The 18,306-nt window shown below is 43.7% G+C and overlaps 1 protein-coding gene across 9 annotated transcripts in view; it reads left to right on the top strand.

Annotated features, from left to right (window-relative positions):
• RUBCN (rubicon autophagy regulator) overlaps positions 1 to 18,306 on the top strand; it is a 55,852-nt gene that overhangs the window by 24,753 nt on the left and 12,793 nt on the right. Inside the window, exons 3-13 of one of the 9 annotated variants that reach the window (XM_047734488.1) lie at positions 3,104 to 3,187; positions 4,496 to 4,670; positions 5,298 to 5,404; positions 6,434 to 6,590; positions 7,227 to 7,760; positions 9,085 to 9,129; positions 11,223 to 11,318; positions 12,024 to 12,139; positions 12,858 to 13,068; positions 13,573 to 13,674; positions 16,207 to 16,281. In XM_047734488.1, the coding sequence (XP_047590444.1) occupies positions 3,104 to 3,187; positions 4,496 to 4,670; positions 5,298 to 5,404; positions 6,434 to 6,590; positions 7,227 to 7,760; positions 9,085 to 9,129; positions 11,223 to 11,318; positions 12,024 to 12,139; positions 12,858 to 13,068; positions 13,573 to 13,674; positions 16,207 to 16,281 (1,702 nt within the window). Of the gene's footprint in view, positions 1 to 3,100; positions 3,188 to 4,495; positions 4,671 to 5,297; positions 5,405 to 6,433; positions 6,591 to 7,226; positions 7,761 to 9,084; positions 9,130 to 11,222; positions 11,319 to 12,023; positions 12,140 to 12,857; positions 13,081 to 13,569; positions 13,675 to 16,206; positions 16,282 to 18,306 lie in introns of all 9 variants that reach the window. The other 8 variants (XM_047734480.1, XM_047734473.1, XM_047734502.1 and 5 more) reach the window with 8 other exon arrangements.

Below are 18,306 nucleotides of genomic sequence, written 5' to 3'. Positions count from 1 at the left end.
GTTTTTCTGTTTTTTTCCCAATACTACATTGTCTTGATTACTGTGCCTTTATATAAGTCTCCAAGTCAGATAGTGTCAGTCCTTTTTGAAGAAAAACTTTGCTCTTGTCTTTCAATATTGTTTTAGCTATTCTGGGTCTTTTGCTTTTCCATATAAACTTTACAATGAGTTTGTTGATATCCAAAAAATAACTTGCTAGGATTTTGATTGGATTGTATTGAATCTATAGATCAAGTTGGGAAGAACTGACATTTGACAATATTGAGTCTTCCTATCCATGAATATGGATTATCTCTGTATTTATTTAGTTCTTTGCTATCTTTTATCAGTGTTTTATAGTTTTCCTCATACAGATCTTATACATATTTTATTAGATTTATATCTAAGTATCTCATTTTTGGGAGTGCTAGAGTAAATGGTAATGTGTTCTTATTTTCAAATTCCACTTGCTCATTGCTGATATATAGGGAGGTGGTTGGTTTTCATACTAACCTTGCATCCTATGATCTGGCTATAATTACTTACTAGTTCCAGGAATTTTGGGGTTGATTATTTGGAATTTTCTACTTAGATAATCATGTCATCTATGAACAAAAGCAGTTTTATTTCTTCCTTCCCAATCTGTTTGTCTTTTATGTCCTTTTTTTCCCCCTTAATGCATTAGTTAGGACTTCCATTAGGATGTTAAAAAGTAGTGGAGGGGAGCCTGGGTGGCTCAGTGGGTTAAAGCCTCTGCCTTCAGTTTAGGTCATGATCCCCGGGTTCTGGGATTGAGCCCTGCATTGGGCTCTCTGCTCAGCGGGGAGCCTGCTTCCCTCTCTCTCTCTCTGCCTGCCTCTCTGCTTACTTGTGATCTCTGTCTGTCAAATAAATAAATAAAATCTTTTAAAAAAAGAAAGATGTTAAAAAGTAGTGGAAAGAGAAGACACCTTTGCTTTTTTCCTGATCTTAGTGGAAAAGCTTTGAGCTTCTCACCATTAAAGTATAATGATAGCTATAGGTTTTTGTAGGCTCTTTATCAATTTGAAAAAGTTTCCCTCTATTTTTAGTTTACTGAGAGTTTTTATTATGAGTGGGTGTTGGGTTTTGTCACATGCTTTTTCTGCATCTACTGATATGATCATGTGTTTTTTTTTTTTCTTATTTAGCTGTTGATGTAATGAATACCATCACATTCCATTGATGTGATTTGGAATGTTGAACCAGCCTTGCATACTTGGTGTAAATCCTGGTTGGTCATGGCGTATAATTCTTTCTGGATTTGATTTGCTAATTTTTTTTGAGAATTTTGCATCTATGTTCATGAGAGATACTGATCCATAATTTTCTTGTGTTTTTTTTCCCTGGTCTTGGTGTTAAGATAATCCTGGCCTCATAGAATGATTTGGAAAAGTATTTTCCTCTGCTTGTATTTTCTTCAAGGGACTATAGGGAATTGGCGTGATTAAATGTTTAGTAGAATTCACCAGTGAACCTATCTAGGCCTGGTGCTTTTGGTTTTAGAAAGTTATTAATTGTTGATTCCATTTTTCTTAGGAGATATAGGCCTACTTAGGTTATCTATTTCTTCCTGGTAAGATTTGGCAGATTGTATCTTTCAAGGAATTGATCTGTTTCACCTAGGTTGTCACACTAGTGACCGTAGAGTTGTTGATAGTATTCCTCTGTAACGTCCATAATATCTATAGTGATGTCCCCAGTTTTATTTCTGAGTTAGCCTAGAATTTTATCTAAAGAAGGGAAACCAGGTTTAGATCCTATTCACATAGATGTAACTAACCAGAGGACATGCTGGAGTTGATATTCACACTGCTGCCCATCCCTGGCCACTCAATGTTCACGAAGCCACAGAACAGAGATCAGAACACTGCCACACTGCTGCCAAGATCTTAAAGGTCTCCATGACTCCAGCTGGCAAAAGAGCCTGTACAGTTGACACCTCTTATTATCACTTCTGCCTTACCAGTCTAGGTGAGAACCCACCCATTTGAGATGATATTTCAGTTGCTTTTTGGGTCATATATTAAGTTCCAATTTAAGGACTCTTTCTAGGCTGTTTGTTTTGTAATGTTGGTTAGTCTGTCTCTTAATGCTTGTGCTAGGTTTGTACTTCTCAATTATTTAGATTTCAGTTTTAATCTGTGCCCAGTAATCTTAGAACGGATTCTTAAAAAATAAGAATTAGATTTTCCTAGTATAAACATTTGCCTTCTCCAGTTCAGGCTTTCTCCAGTATGAGACTATTTTATCTAGCATCGATCATTTCTTTGACTCTAAATACAGCCCTTTCCTGATCTGGATAGCATGGGAAAAGCAGGTCTTTCCTTACTTGGTTTTGCAGTAAGAACTGAAGCCATACATCTCTGATTTTTAACAAATAACTTAAACTCTTCACTAGTTTTAAGATTTACCTTCTAGGGCTGAATGGTGGAGAGTTAAGGGAGACATCAGGTTATTTTCATTGTGTGACCTTCTATGTTATATGCATGCATTAGCTGATCAAAAGAACAATTAAGGGCGCCTGGGTGGCTCAGTGGGTTAAGCCGCTGCCTTCGGCTCAGGTCATGATCCCAGGTCCTGGGTTCGAGCCCCACATCGGGCTTTCTGCTCAGCAGGGAGCCTGCTTCCTCCTCTCTCTCTGCCTGCCTCTCTGCTTACTTGTGATTTCTCTCTGTCAAATAAATAAATAAAAATCTTTAAAAAAAAAAAAGAACAATTAAAATGATTTTGGGGGCGCCTGGGTGGCTCAGTTGTTAAGCGTCTGCCTTTGGCTCATGTCATGATCCCAGAGTCCTGGGATCAAGCCCCGCATTGGGTTCCCTGTTCCATGGGAAGCCTGTTTCTCCATCTCCTACTTCCCTTGTTTGTGTTCCCTCTCTCACTGTGTCTCTGTCAAATAAATAAATAAAATCTTTTTAAAAATGGTTTTAACATTATCCTTAAAAAGGGTGAACAGGTGTTTATCTCCTGATTGCTGCTGAGAACCTTTGTTGAGGCAGGGAAGGTTAGACTTTTTTCTCCTTCTGTCTTTGAATGTCAACACCAGAACTAGATTTGGTCTAAAGTGGTAGTGATTTCTTCACCTTGTATGTTCCCACAGCAGGTTTGTTGCCGCCAGACTGATTACTGGCAGTTTGTGAAGGACATCCGCTGGCTCAGTCCCCACTCAGCCCTTCATGTGGAGAAGGTAAGAAAGGAAAAGTAACCACAAGGCTTTGTTGTTTGATGTTCTGTCTGAAGAGTCTCCTAGGCTAGAAAGATGGTGTGTGTCAAGGTTCCTATTAACTGAGGAAGTTATTCCTGTAGGACTAATTTGGAAGGGAGGATTATTTGCCTTAAAAAATAAACCCCGTTAGACCCGTTGCCCGAGACCCATTTTCTCTCCTCTGGGGAAGGGGTGAAAAAGCTTTGTTATTTTTAAAAGATCTGCATATTAGGATCAGAATGAAGCTGTTCAAAATCCGAGGAAAATGTCAAGAGGTTCCCTGAAATGGTTGGGGAAGCGGGACTGAGATTTCCGATCAGGGTAACAGCTCGTGGAGGTTAGTGACTTGGCCAGCTAGTTCCAGAGCAATCACTGCCCAATGTATGTATATATTTACTTAACTCTTCATGATGGAAGATTTTAAATATATACCAAATTAAGAGAACCCTGAAATATCTATCTGTTATACTTATCAATATCTAGTCAGTTTTGTTTCAGGTATATCCCACCCACTGCCAGGTTCATTGCTGAGATGATGTCAGGAAGAGTAATTTGTTTTTAAAAGATCGGGAACCAAATCACAAGGTGTCAGACTGGCCTCTTTTTGTGAGAAAAATCCAGAGCCCAGTCGTTTTCTTACATAGACTCTCTTTGTCCTTTTCACATAATTTTTATTACCACCCCTCCCCTTCACCTCCAGCTAACTTCCTTTTCTAAAATATATTGCTGTGGTTGTTTCTTCTTAGAAGCTGCCTGTGAGACCTTACTTTTAGAAACAGCCAAGTAGAAGGAGCTTCCAAATAGAGAATGCTATGACTAGAGCCAAACGAGATGCTCAGATGGCTTCTCTTTGGTGGCGAATCTTAGGTGACATCCTCCCAGATCCTTTCCCCCCAGGTTTTTGTTGCATTATTTTCCATAGACCACCTGAAACGGAGGACTCTGTGAGAGCAGCCAAGAGGTCAAGTTTATCCTTCCTCTGAGTACCGTAGGCTAGATGTCTCTTCAGATCTAGAACATAAAGAGACATATGTAGCAGCTTTGTCCTCTCCTAGAGCTGCATATCAGGTCACAACTGCTTCAGTCTTCTCCAGTGGTCTAGTCCAGCAGTGGGGCTGCTAATCCCTTCCTCCCCTGTCCTCCCTCTGTAACTTTTAGATGCTCCCTGGAGGCAGAGTCCCTCTGATCGCTGCCTATTCCCTGTCTCCACTTAGTTCTCAGGTCCTTAGGCCTCAGTCTTGCCATCTTTACCAGGATGTGCCTTTTGACCCATGCCTCCTTGCCTCCCAGTTCATCAGCCTGCATGAGAACGGCGAGAGCGGTGCGGATGGTGAGAGCGGGGACAGTGACAGCGGGCGCGCCGTGGCTGAGCTGTGGCTGCAGCACAGTTTGCAGCGGCACTGTCTCTCTGCCCAGCTCCGGCCTTTGCTGGGGGACAGGCAGTACATCAGAAAATTCTACACTGGTACGTGGAGGCCCCTCACCCAGGATCCTCGCACACTCTTCTCCATCTCTTCCACTTTACTCTTCCTCGAGAGGCTGACTCTCCCCCCAGGGCCCGATACTTTCACTTGGTGGAACAGAGATTCTAATCAGAAGGATGCATCTGGTCTTCTCCTTCTTGTGCAGAACACAGTCCAGCTGGATGCCAAGGTCTTCCCCGACTCCCACAGGTGCAAACCGATAAGAACCACCACGATTTACTCCGAGTTTCCTAGGTGCCAGTCACTGTAATGTTCTGTTGATACATGCACCCCTCCCAACAGCCCTGAGAGCTGGGTATTTGTACCCCTGTTTTCCGACCAGGGAAGCAGAGCCTGGAGAGGCCAAGTCACCTACAGCCAGGATTCAAATCTGGGACTTTGTGACTTTGAAGCCTCTGGGCATGGCCTCTCCTACACTGCGTGTGTATCACTTAGCCTCTCCTGTACTTATGTATCTCTGATTCCTCTTGTCCCTGCAGTGGCGTGATTCTCCTTAAGTCATTTTCACCTGTTGTGTCTTTCCTTCCCTGAGCCTCTCCCAGGCTGTACAGGGAAGCTAAAGATCTCCCTGTTGGGCTCCATTGCAATGGTAGCATTTCTCTCCCCAGACACTGCTTTCCTGCTAAGCAATGCCCACGTCACGGCCATGCTCCAATGCCTGGAAGCCGTGGAACAGAACAACCCCCGCCTCCTGGCTCAGCTTGATGCATCTATGGTAAGGGGGCAAGGAGTGATCTCTGTCTGTGCTGGGTCCCTGGGCCTCCCCATGATAGAACCTTCTGTAGCAAACTCTTTCTTTGCTTAGGCAGTTGTGAACTGAAAGGCTTTCGTTTAAAAAAAAATACTTGGAGAAGAAGGGGAGGTACCATTAAGTATCTACTGAAGTAAAAAGTCTAAGCATAAAGTCTGTTTAAGGAAGGAGGTGTCTATTTTTTTCTAAATCCTTTTTTAAAATCCGTAGCCTGAGTAAGCACTTCCGTAAGGGCAGGCTTGACAAGCCAGGGGAAGAGGATGATTTTGAATGAGGGGTAGGATTGAATCCAGAGTAGGATTGTAGAGTGTCCTACCTGGTAGGACCTAGTGTGACACAGGACCATTTTCATCCTTGAAGTATAAAGAAAATTGTGTTGCTTGATATTGCTTATTGTTAACCGTCCAGTTCACTTACCCCTTTACTAATATCAGTGCCTCAGCTAGAAAGGAATCACAGTCCCGACTCCTTTTCAGGAGGGAGCCCCCCTCTCTCGTGGTTTTAAAATTTTGATTCTTAGTTACCACCTACCACCTGCTTTCTGTGTGCCTGGAACACATGTGTCATCCATTGAATTCTCATGACTCTATAAGGGAGATATTAATCTTATTTTATAAAGGAAGCCAGCTGAGGGACAGAGCAGGTAAGTCACTTGCTCCAAGTTGGTAAGCAGTAGGGTCTGGACATGAACACTGATCTGATTTCTGACTCTTTGTGCATAGTCTGAAGAATTTTGTTGTATTGCTTCCATGATAAAGCGCTCCCAGTGTCCCGCCTGGGGTTCCAATTTCAGAAGCTGTGCTGTATCACAGGACTTCAAGGTTTCAAAGTTGTGTGCTCGAATAGAGCAGTAGGGCTCTATGTCCAACCTGCGGGCTCTGGCTGTAGTTCCAAGCCTGCTGCCAAAGATCAGCTTCTCCCAGCATTTCTGTGGGGCTGAATGTTCCTCCTCACAGGGCCTCTGTCCTCAGCTCGGACACGTTCGTTTTGTAGTTTGCCCGGAAGCATGAGAGCCCGCTGCTGGTAACCAAGAGCCAGAGCCTGACAGCTCTGCCTGGATCCACGTGCACGACTTCAACCAGCTACGCTCAGCATCCCTACTTTGGGTCCTTCTCTAGCCTCCACCAGTCCGCACCCAACCACAGCTCAGGTATGGGGGCAGGAAGGGGTAGTCAGGACATGCATGCCCAGCCCCGGAAAGGAGGGAACTTTGTGGGTGCACAAAGGTCTAGATAGAGCTGTGGGTTGGTGCAGTTTGGTCACATTCCATGTGTTGATAGTGGATATCTTAAGTTGTATAGTAACTAGCCTAAGGTAATTTAGCAGAATCATGAAAGTAGTAGAGGAAAGAGAGATGTTTTTAGATTCCCCTGGATTTCTAATCCCCATTGCCAAGAAGGTATTTCAGTAATAATAGGTAACACTTACTGAGGGCTCGCCCCATGCCAGGCTCTGTTATAATCAATTTATACGTATTATTTCATCTGATCCTCAGAACAGTCCTTTGCCGTGGGTGTTGTTGTCATTGCTCATTTTATAGGTGGGAAGTGTACACCAGGAAGCACCGAAGCCACTGTGTCAAGAGCCCACGCTCTTACCTTACCTTACCCAGCTTACCTGCTTCTAAGCAATTTCTGCTTATTTCACATGATGCGCCTTTTCTAAGGTGGTACCGGTGTCCCGGGCACCCATTCACGATAGGGAGTTTGGCCCTTAGTTGTCGAGAAGTCCTTCCTATGTACCAGAGCTTTCCAGCTCACCTTTTTCTCCCCTTTTTATATCCTAGAAAGAAGATCCACTTCCTTTTCACTCTCTGGCCCTCCCCGGAAACCTCAAGAAAGCAAAGAGCATGTCTCACCAGCGCAGGATCAGACCTTCCAAGCCCCCCTGCTTGCAGTCTCCTCATTAGCTGGGGATCCCCCCTCAACCCCAAATGAGATGAGCTCTAGCACTCTGACCAGCCCCCTAGAAGCATCCCAGGTCAGCAGCCAGAATGATTCTCCAAGCGATGCCAGCGAGGGGCCTGAGTACTTGGCCATTGGCAACCTGGATCCCCGAGGCCGGACTGCCAGCTGTCAGAGTCACAGCAGCAATGCTGAGAGCAGCAGCTCCAACTTGTTCTCCTCCAGCAGCTCGCAGAAGCCGGACTCTGCTGCCTCTTCCCTAGGCGAGCAGGAGGGAGGTGGGCAGAGCCAGCTGTCCAGCGTCCTTCGCAGGTCCAGCTTCTCCGAGGGGCAGACACTCACTGCCACCAGCGGAACAAAGAAGAGCCACACTCGCTCCCATTCGGACACCAACATTGCCTCCAGAGGAGCCCCAGGTAATGATCGTCACCAGCCTCTACTTAGTAAGTTATGTTTCTGATGACATGGTGGGCTGTCCTGCTTATAAAGAAAGAGGAAAGTTGGTAGTGTGATTTGAATACCCAGGAGATCTCTCTGAGAACATTGATGTTTGTTCCTTTATACATTGCCAAATAGTAAACGTTTCCCTGGATTCTTTTGGCAGTTCCTTAGCATCAGGGGATAGTGCGACTTGTCACAGTTTGAGTTTTTAATGTTTCTCTCAGACAGAGGGGAAATTCTTAGGAGCTTTGAAAATAATCCCATTACATTCCTCCCCTTTCTGTGATTCCTGAGAAATGTGGTCAGGTGTAATATGAGAGAGGCAAAGTGATCTTGGGGTTTCCTCATTAAAACTAGGATAGATGAGTGTGGGATGATGGGACCGAGGAAACCAGTTGCGGGGGCTGACTGTTGCATCACTAATCCAGGTTGGAAGGCAGCCTGGTAAGGAGGCCCTGGCCACTGAGCCCATCCTCACGCAAACGCCAGCTGCTAGCAGAGGGCACCCTCAGCATGGGAGACCTGGGGCTCGTTGCTTTGGCCATCTCCCTGCCATCTTCTGTCATGGGTTGTTAGTGTCTGGCAGGCTTTGATTGGGTTTCATTTGTAGGAAAACTTCCATAACAGCAAGTGTAACATGGATCTCTGTGCTCAAAGCCAGTTCTGGGTAGGAAAGCTCCAGAAATAAAATACAAAAAAATTTTAAAAAGAGGAAGATTTCCTGTAGCAACTGGAGCTGCCATTGATTTCTCATTATAATTTCTAGAAAGGTGAGATCTGAGGCCCTCATCTGAAACTTGTGAGTGACAAACTTTTTTCTGTTTTCCATTCAAGATGCAGTTTGCCTTATTGGAACTCTCTAGGAAAAAAAAAAATCTCCATATCAAAGCCTGTCTTCCCACGAACTTCCTTAGATGTGAAGAGTACTTGGGTTAGCTCCTCGCTTCACATCTCCTGCTGCAGGCCTGCTGTCTGTGTAGCCCAGGCCCCTGGTCTTTGAGCATGGAAAACTTCCCTGCCCCCATTCTTGAATCCACATGGATTCCAGAAACCACAGTAACCTGCATTGGAAAGGGGAGCCAGAGAAAACCTAAGCAAAAGGGTCTGAGGGAGAGAGGGTCGTGCGTAGCTTCTTGTGAGTCAGCTGCCTCAGTTCGTCGTAGCTGAGGATTTCAGCACTACAGTTCCCTCCTGGGGGTTAAGTCCCCACCTCCGCTAGATAAAAGGACGCTCTTTTTCTCACTCTATTCTCATTTCCTCTGTTTGGACTCTTCTCTGCACCTGTCTGTCTACGAACAGGAGGCCCCAGGAATATCACCATTATAGTTGAAGATCCCATTGCAGGTTTGGGAGCCAGTCCTTTCTGTCTGCCACCTCCTCCTCCTCTGTGCCCATCTTGCTTAGTTCAGAACCTCCTTTTCCGTTCTGGTGTCAAATCAAGTCTGGCGAGGCTGGGTAATCCTGCTGCGGTTCTTGGACCTGTCTCTGAGATGCCACCGATACTTTGCATCCTACATTTTCTGCCCATGACTTCCAGATGCCTCAGTCAGTCTCCCAACAGCTTCTGGGAGGCAGAGTCAAGATTTGTCAATCCTGATTTGCCTGAAGGTGAAACCGAAGCCTGCTATTTGTCTAAGGCATCATGATGAATCGGTGGGAGAATTTTTTTTTTAATAACTGAGTACTTACTATGGCTTACTTTATTTTCCTTGAATTAACACCAGAATGTGTTTTCCCCCCTTTCTGTGGTCTTGGATGTGGATGCATGTTTTCTGCCTCTCCCAGAGTCCCATTTCCTTTTTCTTTCACCTATTTTCCTTCCTCCATAAGTCCCATCCCACCCCCATTCCCATTATTGCATAGGCGTTTTCTAGTGACTTAAGTCTGTTTCTTTAGTTTTCCTGGTGGTGTTCAAATTAAATATTGTGTTCAGTTCTGGGTTCAGGGAGATAGTAGTAGTAGAATATGTCTGCACGATAGAGTAGGGAGGGAGGGCTGAGAGCTGTGGCCTCCTGGGGAAGCCACAGAGTAAATTAGCTTGGAAAGGGGAAAGTTAAAGAGGAGGAGGTTGATAGGACCACTATTTGGAAGAGCATTGTTGTGCTTAAGGAGCTGAGAAATTGTAAGAAGACTCAAGTGAGTGTGAGGACTAAGAATCAGAGCTGCTCACTTGAAGGAGCAATGTCAGGAGGTAGTTAGCTCAGGAAGCAAAGGCTGGATGGCCTTTACATGTTGTAAAGGAATATGGTGCTGGTGTTGGAGTTTGTGTTGGGCACTAAATTTTATTGGGGACCCCAAAGGTCCCCTCTAAGTCATAGTTTCTTACCAAGGCATCCTGGTGACTGCTGGTCTGTCTTTAGTAGTGAGGAGAGCCCACTGCCAGGACCAGCAGAAATCTTGGAGACCCAAGGAAAACACAAAGTTACCTCTTATCACATAGTAGCTTTTTTTTTTTTTTTTTTTAAATAAGAGGAGCAGCTGACAAGCTGGCACCATCTCTGGGGGATGTGGGTTGGATGCAGCTCAGTCATTCCCTCTCCAGAGCATCCTGCTCATTTCCCAGGCACCCACCTGCTTTTCTGCCTGCTCTTCCTTAGGTAGCACTGGGAATTTTGTGTTTTCCTTTGGAGAGTATCATTTTCTCATTTCCTGCGAGCCCTGCCTGCCTCTCTTTCTCTACCTCAGCCTCTCATTGTTCCTTGAAAACTTCTACCCCGCCACTTCCGACTTTGCCAGGCTTCTCTTGAAACCTCTCCCTTCCTTCTCCAGGAAGGCTGGGCGTGCAGCCCTGTGGCCAAGCCGTTTGGATATAGGGCCATCGTCCTTGGCTTCTCGAGCATTTTCTTGATGCTTCTTTTAAGGAAATTGCTGGATTTTATTTTGTTTTTCTAATTCAGAAGCGGGTTAAATACATAGGTATGACAAATTTCAGGTTCATTTCCGGTTCAAGAGAGGCTGTGTCCTAGTCTTCCTAGTGTAACCATTCTGAGATTGTTTAAAAGCCCAGTGTCAAGGTATCAGAAAAGTTTCAGTGTACCTACCTTTGTTTTACCATTGGTTCTTGTCACTGTTTTCTACATTGGTTCTTGTCAAGAGGATGGAAATTGGCCAATATTCCTAGAACATTTGGTAAGAAGGTGGAAGAAAAAAGAACTGAATTCATGAGTCCATTTTGATTTGATTCTTTTTCACCTTTGTGTTGCTGCATTCTGGGTCATGTTTTCTCTTCTCCTCTTAGAATATACTGAGTCCCCATCTCCTTTCCTCCATGTGTGTTCCTGCATTCTTGGACTGTTCCCCACTGGTGTGCCACCTCTCTCCTGCGTGGGAGGGCATTGGGAATGGGAGCAGTTAAATGTGGAAACTCCTAAGTTGGGAATGTATGTGTTGCTCACCTCGTATGTGTGTTTTTACTCCCTGGTGGTCACTGACACTAGAATCCTGCAATGATAAGTCGAAGTTGAGAGGCCCCTTGCCCTACTCTGGCCCAAGCAGTGAAGTCAGCACACCCAGCTCTCTGTACATGGAGTATGGTGAGTACTAGGAAGGCCAGGGCTGCAGCTGTGTCTTTCCTTGGCTCTCCCCTCGTGCCTGCTAAGCTCTGAGCTGTCTGGCTCATGTCGGCTCCGTGGAGGGTACGCACCGTACAGTCTCACCCTTCCTTTCATCATTTATAGCCCCCATGCTAGAAATCACACAGCCCTGCCATTTCTCTTGCTCCTTTCTGACATAAAGGGTACCACCCTCTCTTAGGCTGTGGGTGTTATCACTATGAATGTCTGTCGCTCCAGATGGAATGGCTCTCTGAGTGGGTGAGAGGGACCTTGAAAAGAAGCTTTGAGTGTTGAGGCTGAGTTACCAGAGGATAAGCTCCACATGGAAATCATCCACAGGAGGAAGCTATTTGTTCCCTTGTCTGATTCTCAGCACAGGTTTTTTTGTTTCCTTTTTTATAGGGTAGGAGGCCAAGTGTGTCATCTTTACATTTTGATGGCAAAAGGATTGTCTCTGGGCTCTCTTCATTTATTCTGTTCTTTAACCAAGAGGCTTAGTGCTTGGGGATTCTGAGATTCAGAGAAATTCCTTTAGAAGGTAGACATCTTCTTTCCAACCTGTTACCCGGGAGAACTTGGGAGTGTCTCTAGTGGTAAAATCATCAGACTTCTTAAGAAGCTTGTCTGTTACTGATTTGCTTTCCAAGTCAGAGCTTTTCACGTCCACATTCTGTTTTCCCACAGAGGGTGGTCAGTACCTGTGCTCTGGGGAGGGCATGTTCCGAAGACCATCAGAAGGACAGTCCCTCATCAGCTATCTGTCTGAGCAAGACTTTGGAAGCTGTGCAGACCTGGAAAAGGTGAGGAGTCTAAGGGACACTGAAGAGCTCGTGAGTTAGGGCATCTGGCTTGAGGGGCTGTGGGGCCATTTGTTCTAAAGAGGTTTTGGATACACAGCAGGAAGATGAGCAAAGACCACGGGTGAAAGTGAGTTCAGAGTAAAGATGAGCTCAACAAGTTCAATCTCTAGAGAACTTTGCAGGGAGTATCTGCTCCTCCCTGAGTCCAAAATACTACTAATTTTGTGGTAGAAGCTGCCTTGGGAAGTATTGAATTTTAGCCACGTGGTTGTCATTTCCTTGACCCTGGAACTTAGGTCAAAGCTGTTTCCAGAATCAGCTTCTCTATTTTGTTCTAATATGTTCAGATATGGAATGAATAATGTCTCTGTAGCATTTTAGAACTTATAAAGCACTTTATCCTGAGCTACTACATTTACCTTAATGCTTTGTCTACAGGGGTATGGCTTTAGGAAAGACCTAAAAAGAAAGATACCAAATTCTGGATGTCTTCTCTGTCATAGTTTTATGTAGAAAGTAGGACAGGAAGGCCAGGCATAGCAGGTTTGAGAGCAAAGAGGAAGTAGAACAGTTTTTTGGCGTGTTTGTTCACCCTGAGTGTTTTGAATGAAAGCAATGTGTGTGTTAGAAGCTCTGCTTTCCAGCATTCCAACCAGTGAGGGGTTCAACACATCAAGCCCCTCACTCATCAGCTTCTTTGGTGCTCTCCTTCCCCCAGGAGAATGCGCACTTCAGCATCTCAGAGTCCTTGATTGCCGCCATTGAGCTCATGAAGTGTAACATGATGAGCCAGTGCCTAGAAGAGGAGGAGGAAGAGGAGGAGGACAGTGACAGAGAGATCCAGGAACTGAAGCAGAAGATCCGCCTTAGGCGCCAGCAGATCCGCACCAAAAACCTGCTCCCCATGTACCAGGAGACTGAGCATGGAAGTGAGTGGGGCTTCGAGCACCTTATTTCCGCTGCTGCAGGGCTTCGGGCTAAGACTTGGTTCCTCGTGCACTTCCTTTCTTGTCTGTCTTTGAGATGTAACCAAGCCAAGGGTTCCTCTGGTGTCAGAAAGATTTTTTTTTTAAATGTTGTTCTAATTTTTTTTCCTGTCAGACCCAGAGTCCTAGAGTTCATCCATTTCCTACTTCAGAAATATCTTCCAAAAAATAGGTTTCCAGTATGAGAACTAAGATTGCTGGTCCCAGAGCCACTTCTGAGACAGTAGTATCTCCTGTTTCTGTGAAACTTTCAAAATTTTGGGAATAAAATGGGGGACACCTAGCAGGAAGAGCTGTTTCCATTTCCCCCAGCATCACTCCTGGCCAAGGTTCTATTTCCTTTGCTGTTGAAGGCGTACCAGGTGCCTTTCATTGTGACCCTTGGAATAGGTAACCTTCTTCTGTCCCACTTATTACCTTTCTGTCTTTCTTTTTTAAACATAGCAGGCTTTCGGGTCATTTCTAGCAGCTCCCAGTTTAGTTCACGTGATTCAACGCAGTTCTCTGACTCTGGCTCTGCGGACGAGGTTGATGAATTTGAAATCCAAGGTAAGGAGTGACGCTATTTCAAGCCACATTCATTACCTGTTTCTTTCAGTTTGAAGTCATAGACTGAGAAGCTTTCCCTAAGTATAGAGAATCTTCAATATGGCCCATTTTGGAACGTTGTCAGTAGTTGTAAGAGACAGCCTCTCTTGCCAAAAACAAAACCCTTTTAGTAAAATTTAAGCAGCAGAGAACACTGAAAGGAAGTGCTTCAGAGTGGTCTGGCTGCTGGAGCCACCTTGATGGGTCTCAGTTGCACCTTTCTCTTGGATTTTCACTCTGATTTCTCCTGCTTACAGCCTAGGGCTGGCCCATACCTGCTTGAAATTAGAATCCTATTCTCTTGTGTTCCAAAACACAATCAAAATTGTTTCAAAGTGTTTAAAAGGAGCTTTGTTATAATCCTAAGAGAAAAGGACAAAAAGAGTCATTGTGGGGGAGAAAGCAAAACAGGGGGAAAAATGAAGTTTAGGAAGTAGAGCTTTATTCTGTTCTATCAGTGCTACTTGCTTAGCAGAATCACAGACCCTCATTGTCGTAGTAGTAGTAGTTGTTGTAAGTATATGCACAGAGAAGGGGAAGGGGTCTAATCTGGGAAGGCAGTTGCATTAAATCAGGTTAGCCCATGATTAGTGGATTAATCCATTACTGCAAATCATAAATTTCTTCAAGTTCCCATCAGTGCAACAAATAAACCAAAAAGCAGTTCTGGGACATAAGTTTTCCTCCATGAGTTATTTTCTTATAGAGGTGAATTGTATCTGTAATTCCCATTGTAAGATGATGATGAATAGATCTTTTTTTATAGATCTGTTTATATCAATCTAGAGAATTGAGGTAATTTACTTTTCACCTGCACAGTCTTCCAATAGTAATATTGGAAGTACCTGGTGGTACTTGGATTTCCTCCCCATTCAGAAATACAATTTTTAGACATATTTTTCCAGGTCTCTAGGTAGTCTTCCTTCTTTGTTCTCTTTAATATATCTGATTTCATGACAATAATCACCACTTAAAACTCCATTTTGGAGGGTTTTTTTGTATGTGGTTTTCCAATATTTCTCCAGTTCTCTGACACCAACCGAGTATCTTGCAATTTAATTCTGACATGAATACCTGGAGGTATTATAGACCCCACAGTTTAAGGGCTCAATCCCACAGAATACTCCCATTGCAGATGTCAACCACAAATGGGGTCACCAGGTTACCTGCTCTTTTCCCTAGCCAACTACAAATTCAGGGGTTTTCCACAACCCCCAGTTTCCATAATTTGCTAGAATGACTTACGGAACTCAAAAACACTACAGTTAAGATTACTTTTTATCGTAGAGGATACAAATGAGCAGTCAGATGGAGAGGTACTTAGGGCAAGGACCCAGTTTCCCAAGCACAGGAGCCTCTGTGTCCGTGCACTCAGGGTGGGCCAGACTGCCAGTCCATCAGTATGTTCACCAACCAGGTAGCTCTCCCACTGACAGTCACCAGTGTCAGTGTTTTATCAAGATTTCATTCCATAGGTAGGCATGAGTGCTTAAATCATTGGTTATTGATGATCGAACTCAATCTGCAGTCCCTCTCCCTTTTGGGGGTAATGGGGGAGGGACTAAAAATTCTAATCCTCTAACCTGGTGGTTGGTTTTTCTTCTGGCAGCCAGCCCCATCCTGAAGTTATCTGGATGCTCCCCAAGCTTACCTCATTAGCATAAATTCAGATATAACAGAAAGGGACTCATTATGAATAACAAAAGACATTCGTATCACTCTGGAAATTGCCAAGATTTTAGGAGCTCTATGCCGGAAACTAAGCAGAGACCAACTCTATATTGTTTCTTATACCACAATCTGTGATTGACTTGATCTCCAAATTAGAAAAAAAGGGTTCTGCCCTATCTCTCGGATCAGCAGATTCTCACGAGGGTAATATTAAGGTAAATTCAAAACACTGCTTCATTATGTGTGGAGCAGCCCACTTGACTACTAAGTGTTCCTTGGCAAAGCAGGGAGCCCTGGGAAGCTGTTCAGTCTGGAAGGAACCCCATTCGAAACAGCCTGTGGTGGAGGCATGGGATGCATTCCTATGGGAAGCTGTTGTCACACTTGTGGCCCCACAGGAGTTGTTTAGGCAGCTAACTCTGGTCAGCTCAGGATGGAAATCCTTAAAGGAAAAGACTTTAGGGGAGGGTCTCTCAACCTCTAGGCCAGATAATTTTTTGTTGTAACAGACTGTCCAATGCATCATAGAATGTTTAGCTTCCTCCCCGGCTTGCACCCAAATATTTGCAAGGGTGCAAAATCTCCCCTGGTTGAGAACCACTACCTTCGAGGTCTTTAAGGCCAGGCTGATTTGGGGAAGCTGCAATGACTGTGTGCCAGGATATACTGAGTGCCCACCTGTGGATGTGATCCTATAAGCAGTTCATCTTTTGGAGCAATGTCAAGTCCTGATTCTAGGAACATATGGTACAGAACTGTCATTCTCATCAATTTACCTCCTGTCTGAATACTAAAGGGCCCCTTTTATAATCATTATCACAGATGGTAGCGAAGGATCTAACCTGACTCACATGTCAAAGAACGGACTCTCAGTGTCAATGGCCTCGATGTTTTCAGGTAGCCTGTGCTGGAAGTGTGGGTGTGCTCATACATGCATGTGTGTGAATGTTCGCATCAGCTTATGTACATCCTCTATCTTGTGACACCTGTCTATAAGGGTTAGAGAAGTAGTCGGGGAAAACCAGACTTGAGCCAGCAAAGAATATTTCAAATGCTCATTTTCTTCTTCATATGACCCCCAGTAATCCTCCTTCCTGAGATCGTCCTTGTTGATCCTTCCCTACAGCGATATTTATAGTCTGAGTGGTCATTACGACCAATGGAGGTAGTAGACAGTTTAGAAAGCAATGGTCAGGTGAAGAGGTTTTAGTTCAAACCACTAGCTAAGCCACAGCTACGTGTTCAGACAGCAAAAGTCAGATAGAATGGTATGGAAGCGGAATGTGTCTTTAGAGTTTTTAATTTGCAGAGTCAGTTTGCAGAAAGCTATCTCTTCTTGGTATTTTGTGTACAATTAGGATTTACTGTTGCTTTATGTTTGGCCTTAGTAATTGATTTATGATTCAAATGGATAGGCTTTCTGAGGTGGGGTTAAATGGAAGGAGCAATTTTCAACTCAAAGTGCTTTTAAACACACACCAGCAAAACTCAGGACTTTTTATTAAACAGTTCATTTAAAAAAAATACTTTATTTATTTATTTGACAGAGATTACAAGTAGGCAGAGAGGCAGGAATAGAGAGAGGGGGAAGCAGGCTCCCTGCTGAGTAGAGAGCCCAAAGCCGATGCCAATGAGGGCTCAATCATAGGAGCCTGGGATCATGACCTGAGCCAAAGGCAGAGGCTTTTAACGCAGAACCACCCAGGCGCCCCTAAACAGTTCATTTTAACTGTTGATGGTGTCAGCCACTAGAATTTGAAATACTTATGTAAGATTAGGTAAAGATTTGAAGAAATAAGGGTATTTAGGCCCATTTTTCTCTATCCCCAAACAGCTGTAATTTATTCCAACATCATCTTCCCTTGTTTGTTTGAGAAGTAATTATCCTATCACTTGTTTAACTGGTTTCTTATGTGTTTACAACCACAGTCCATTTGTAGGTACATTGATTGACTGCCTGCCATTTGTCAGAGCGTGTTCCTTCTGCTTTAACCATAAGGCAGACTTTTATTTGGTCTTCCTGGCATCTTTTCTTCCCCCATTTTGGGAGCTTTAAAGTTTTTCATACATTTTTATACATTCATACATTTTACATATATGAAACATTTTTCAACTAAAAAACTACTTTTTCTTGTACCCGCAATCCTAGCACATTATGGGAGTTAGAAGGAAAGCAATCAGAACAAGTTCTCTCGAAAGTAGTAGCTTGTTTTATCTTCTTTCTACATATGGATTCTTATTTATGAAAATATCATTTATATTTCATCTTTCTTTACTCTAGACTTCTTTATGCTTTCTCTTCCTTTTCATCTGTTTCTGGTTTATTAACAGTACAAAATTATTTCTAAAAAGTGTCATTATACTTCTCGTTAGCAGTCTTCTGATTATATCCGGTTTATAGATGTGTATCTTTTTGATCATCCAAAGTGATTTATGCTATTGAAGAACTTCTCAGGATACTTTCAGAGGAAGGTCATTAAAATCTATAACACCCTTGGAAAAATTTAAATGCTTAAGCATCATTATGGACGGTAATTTCTTAGATCCTGATTCATTGAGTAGAGCATATGGAACAGAAGTGTTTCTGAAGGAAATAGATTTGGAAATTACTTCCTCCCAGCAATAAAGTAGATATAAACCTTGTGATCACAGAAAGCTTATTCATAGAAAGCTATATATTCATCAACCTACTCCTTTCAGTAATTTTTAGTAAATTTACCAAGTTGTGCATCCATCACCATAATCCAGTTTTAGAATATTTATATCATCCCAATAAGATTACTTGTGTCCATTTACAGTTAATTTCTGTTCCCACCCCAAGCCCCAGTCCATTGTTAATCTGCTTTTAGTATCTATAGATTTGCCTTTTCTGGACATTTCCTATAAATGGATCCTACAACATGTGATCTTTTGCATCTGGCT

This window comes from Lutra lutra, chromosome 1 (assembly GCF_902655055.1).
Source record: "Lutra lutra chromosome 1, mLutLut1.2, whole genome shotgun sequence".
In the NCBI taxonomy this organism is placed as follows: domain Eukaryota; kingdom Metazoa; phylum Chordata; class Mammalia; order Carnivora; family Mustelidae; genus Lutra; species Lutra lutra.
Note: the sequence above shows the minus strand (reverse complement) of the source record. Positions and strands in the feature narration are given on the sequence as shown.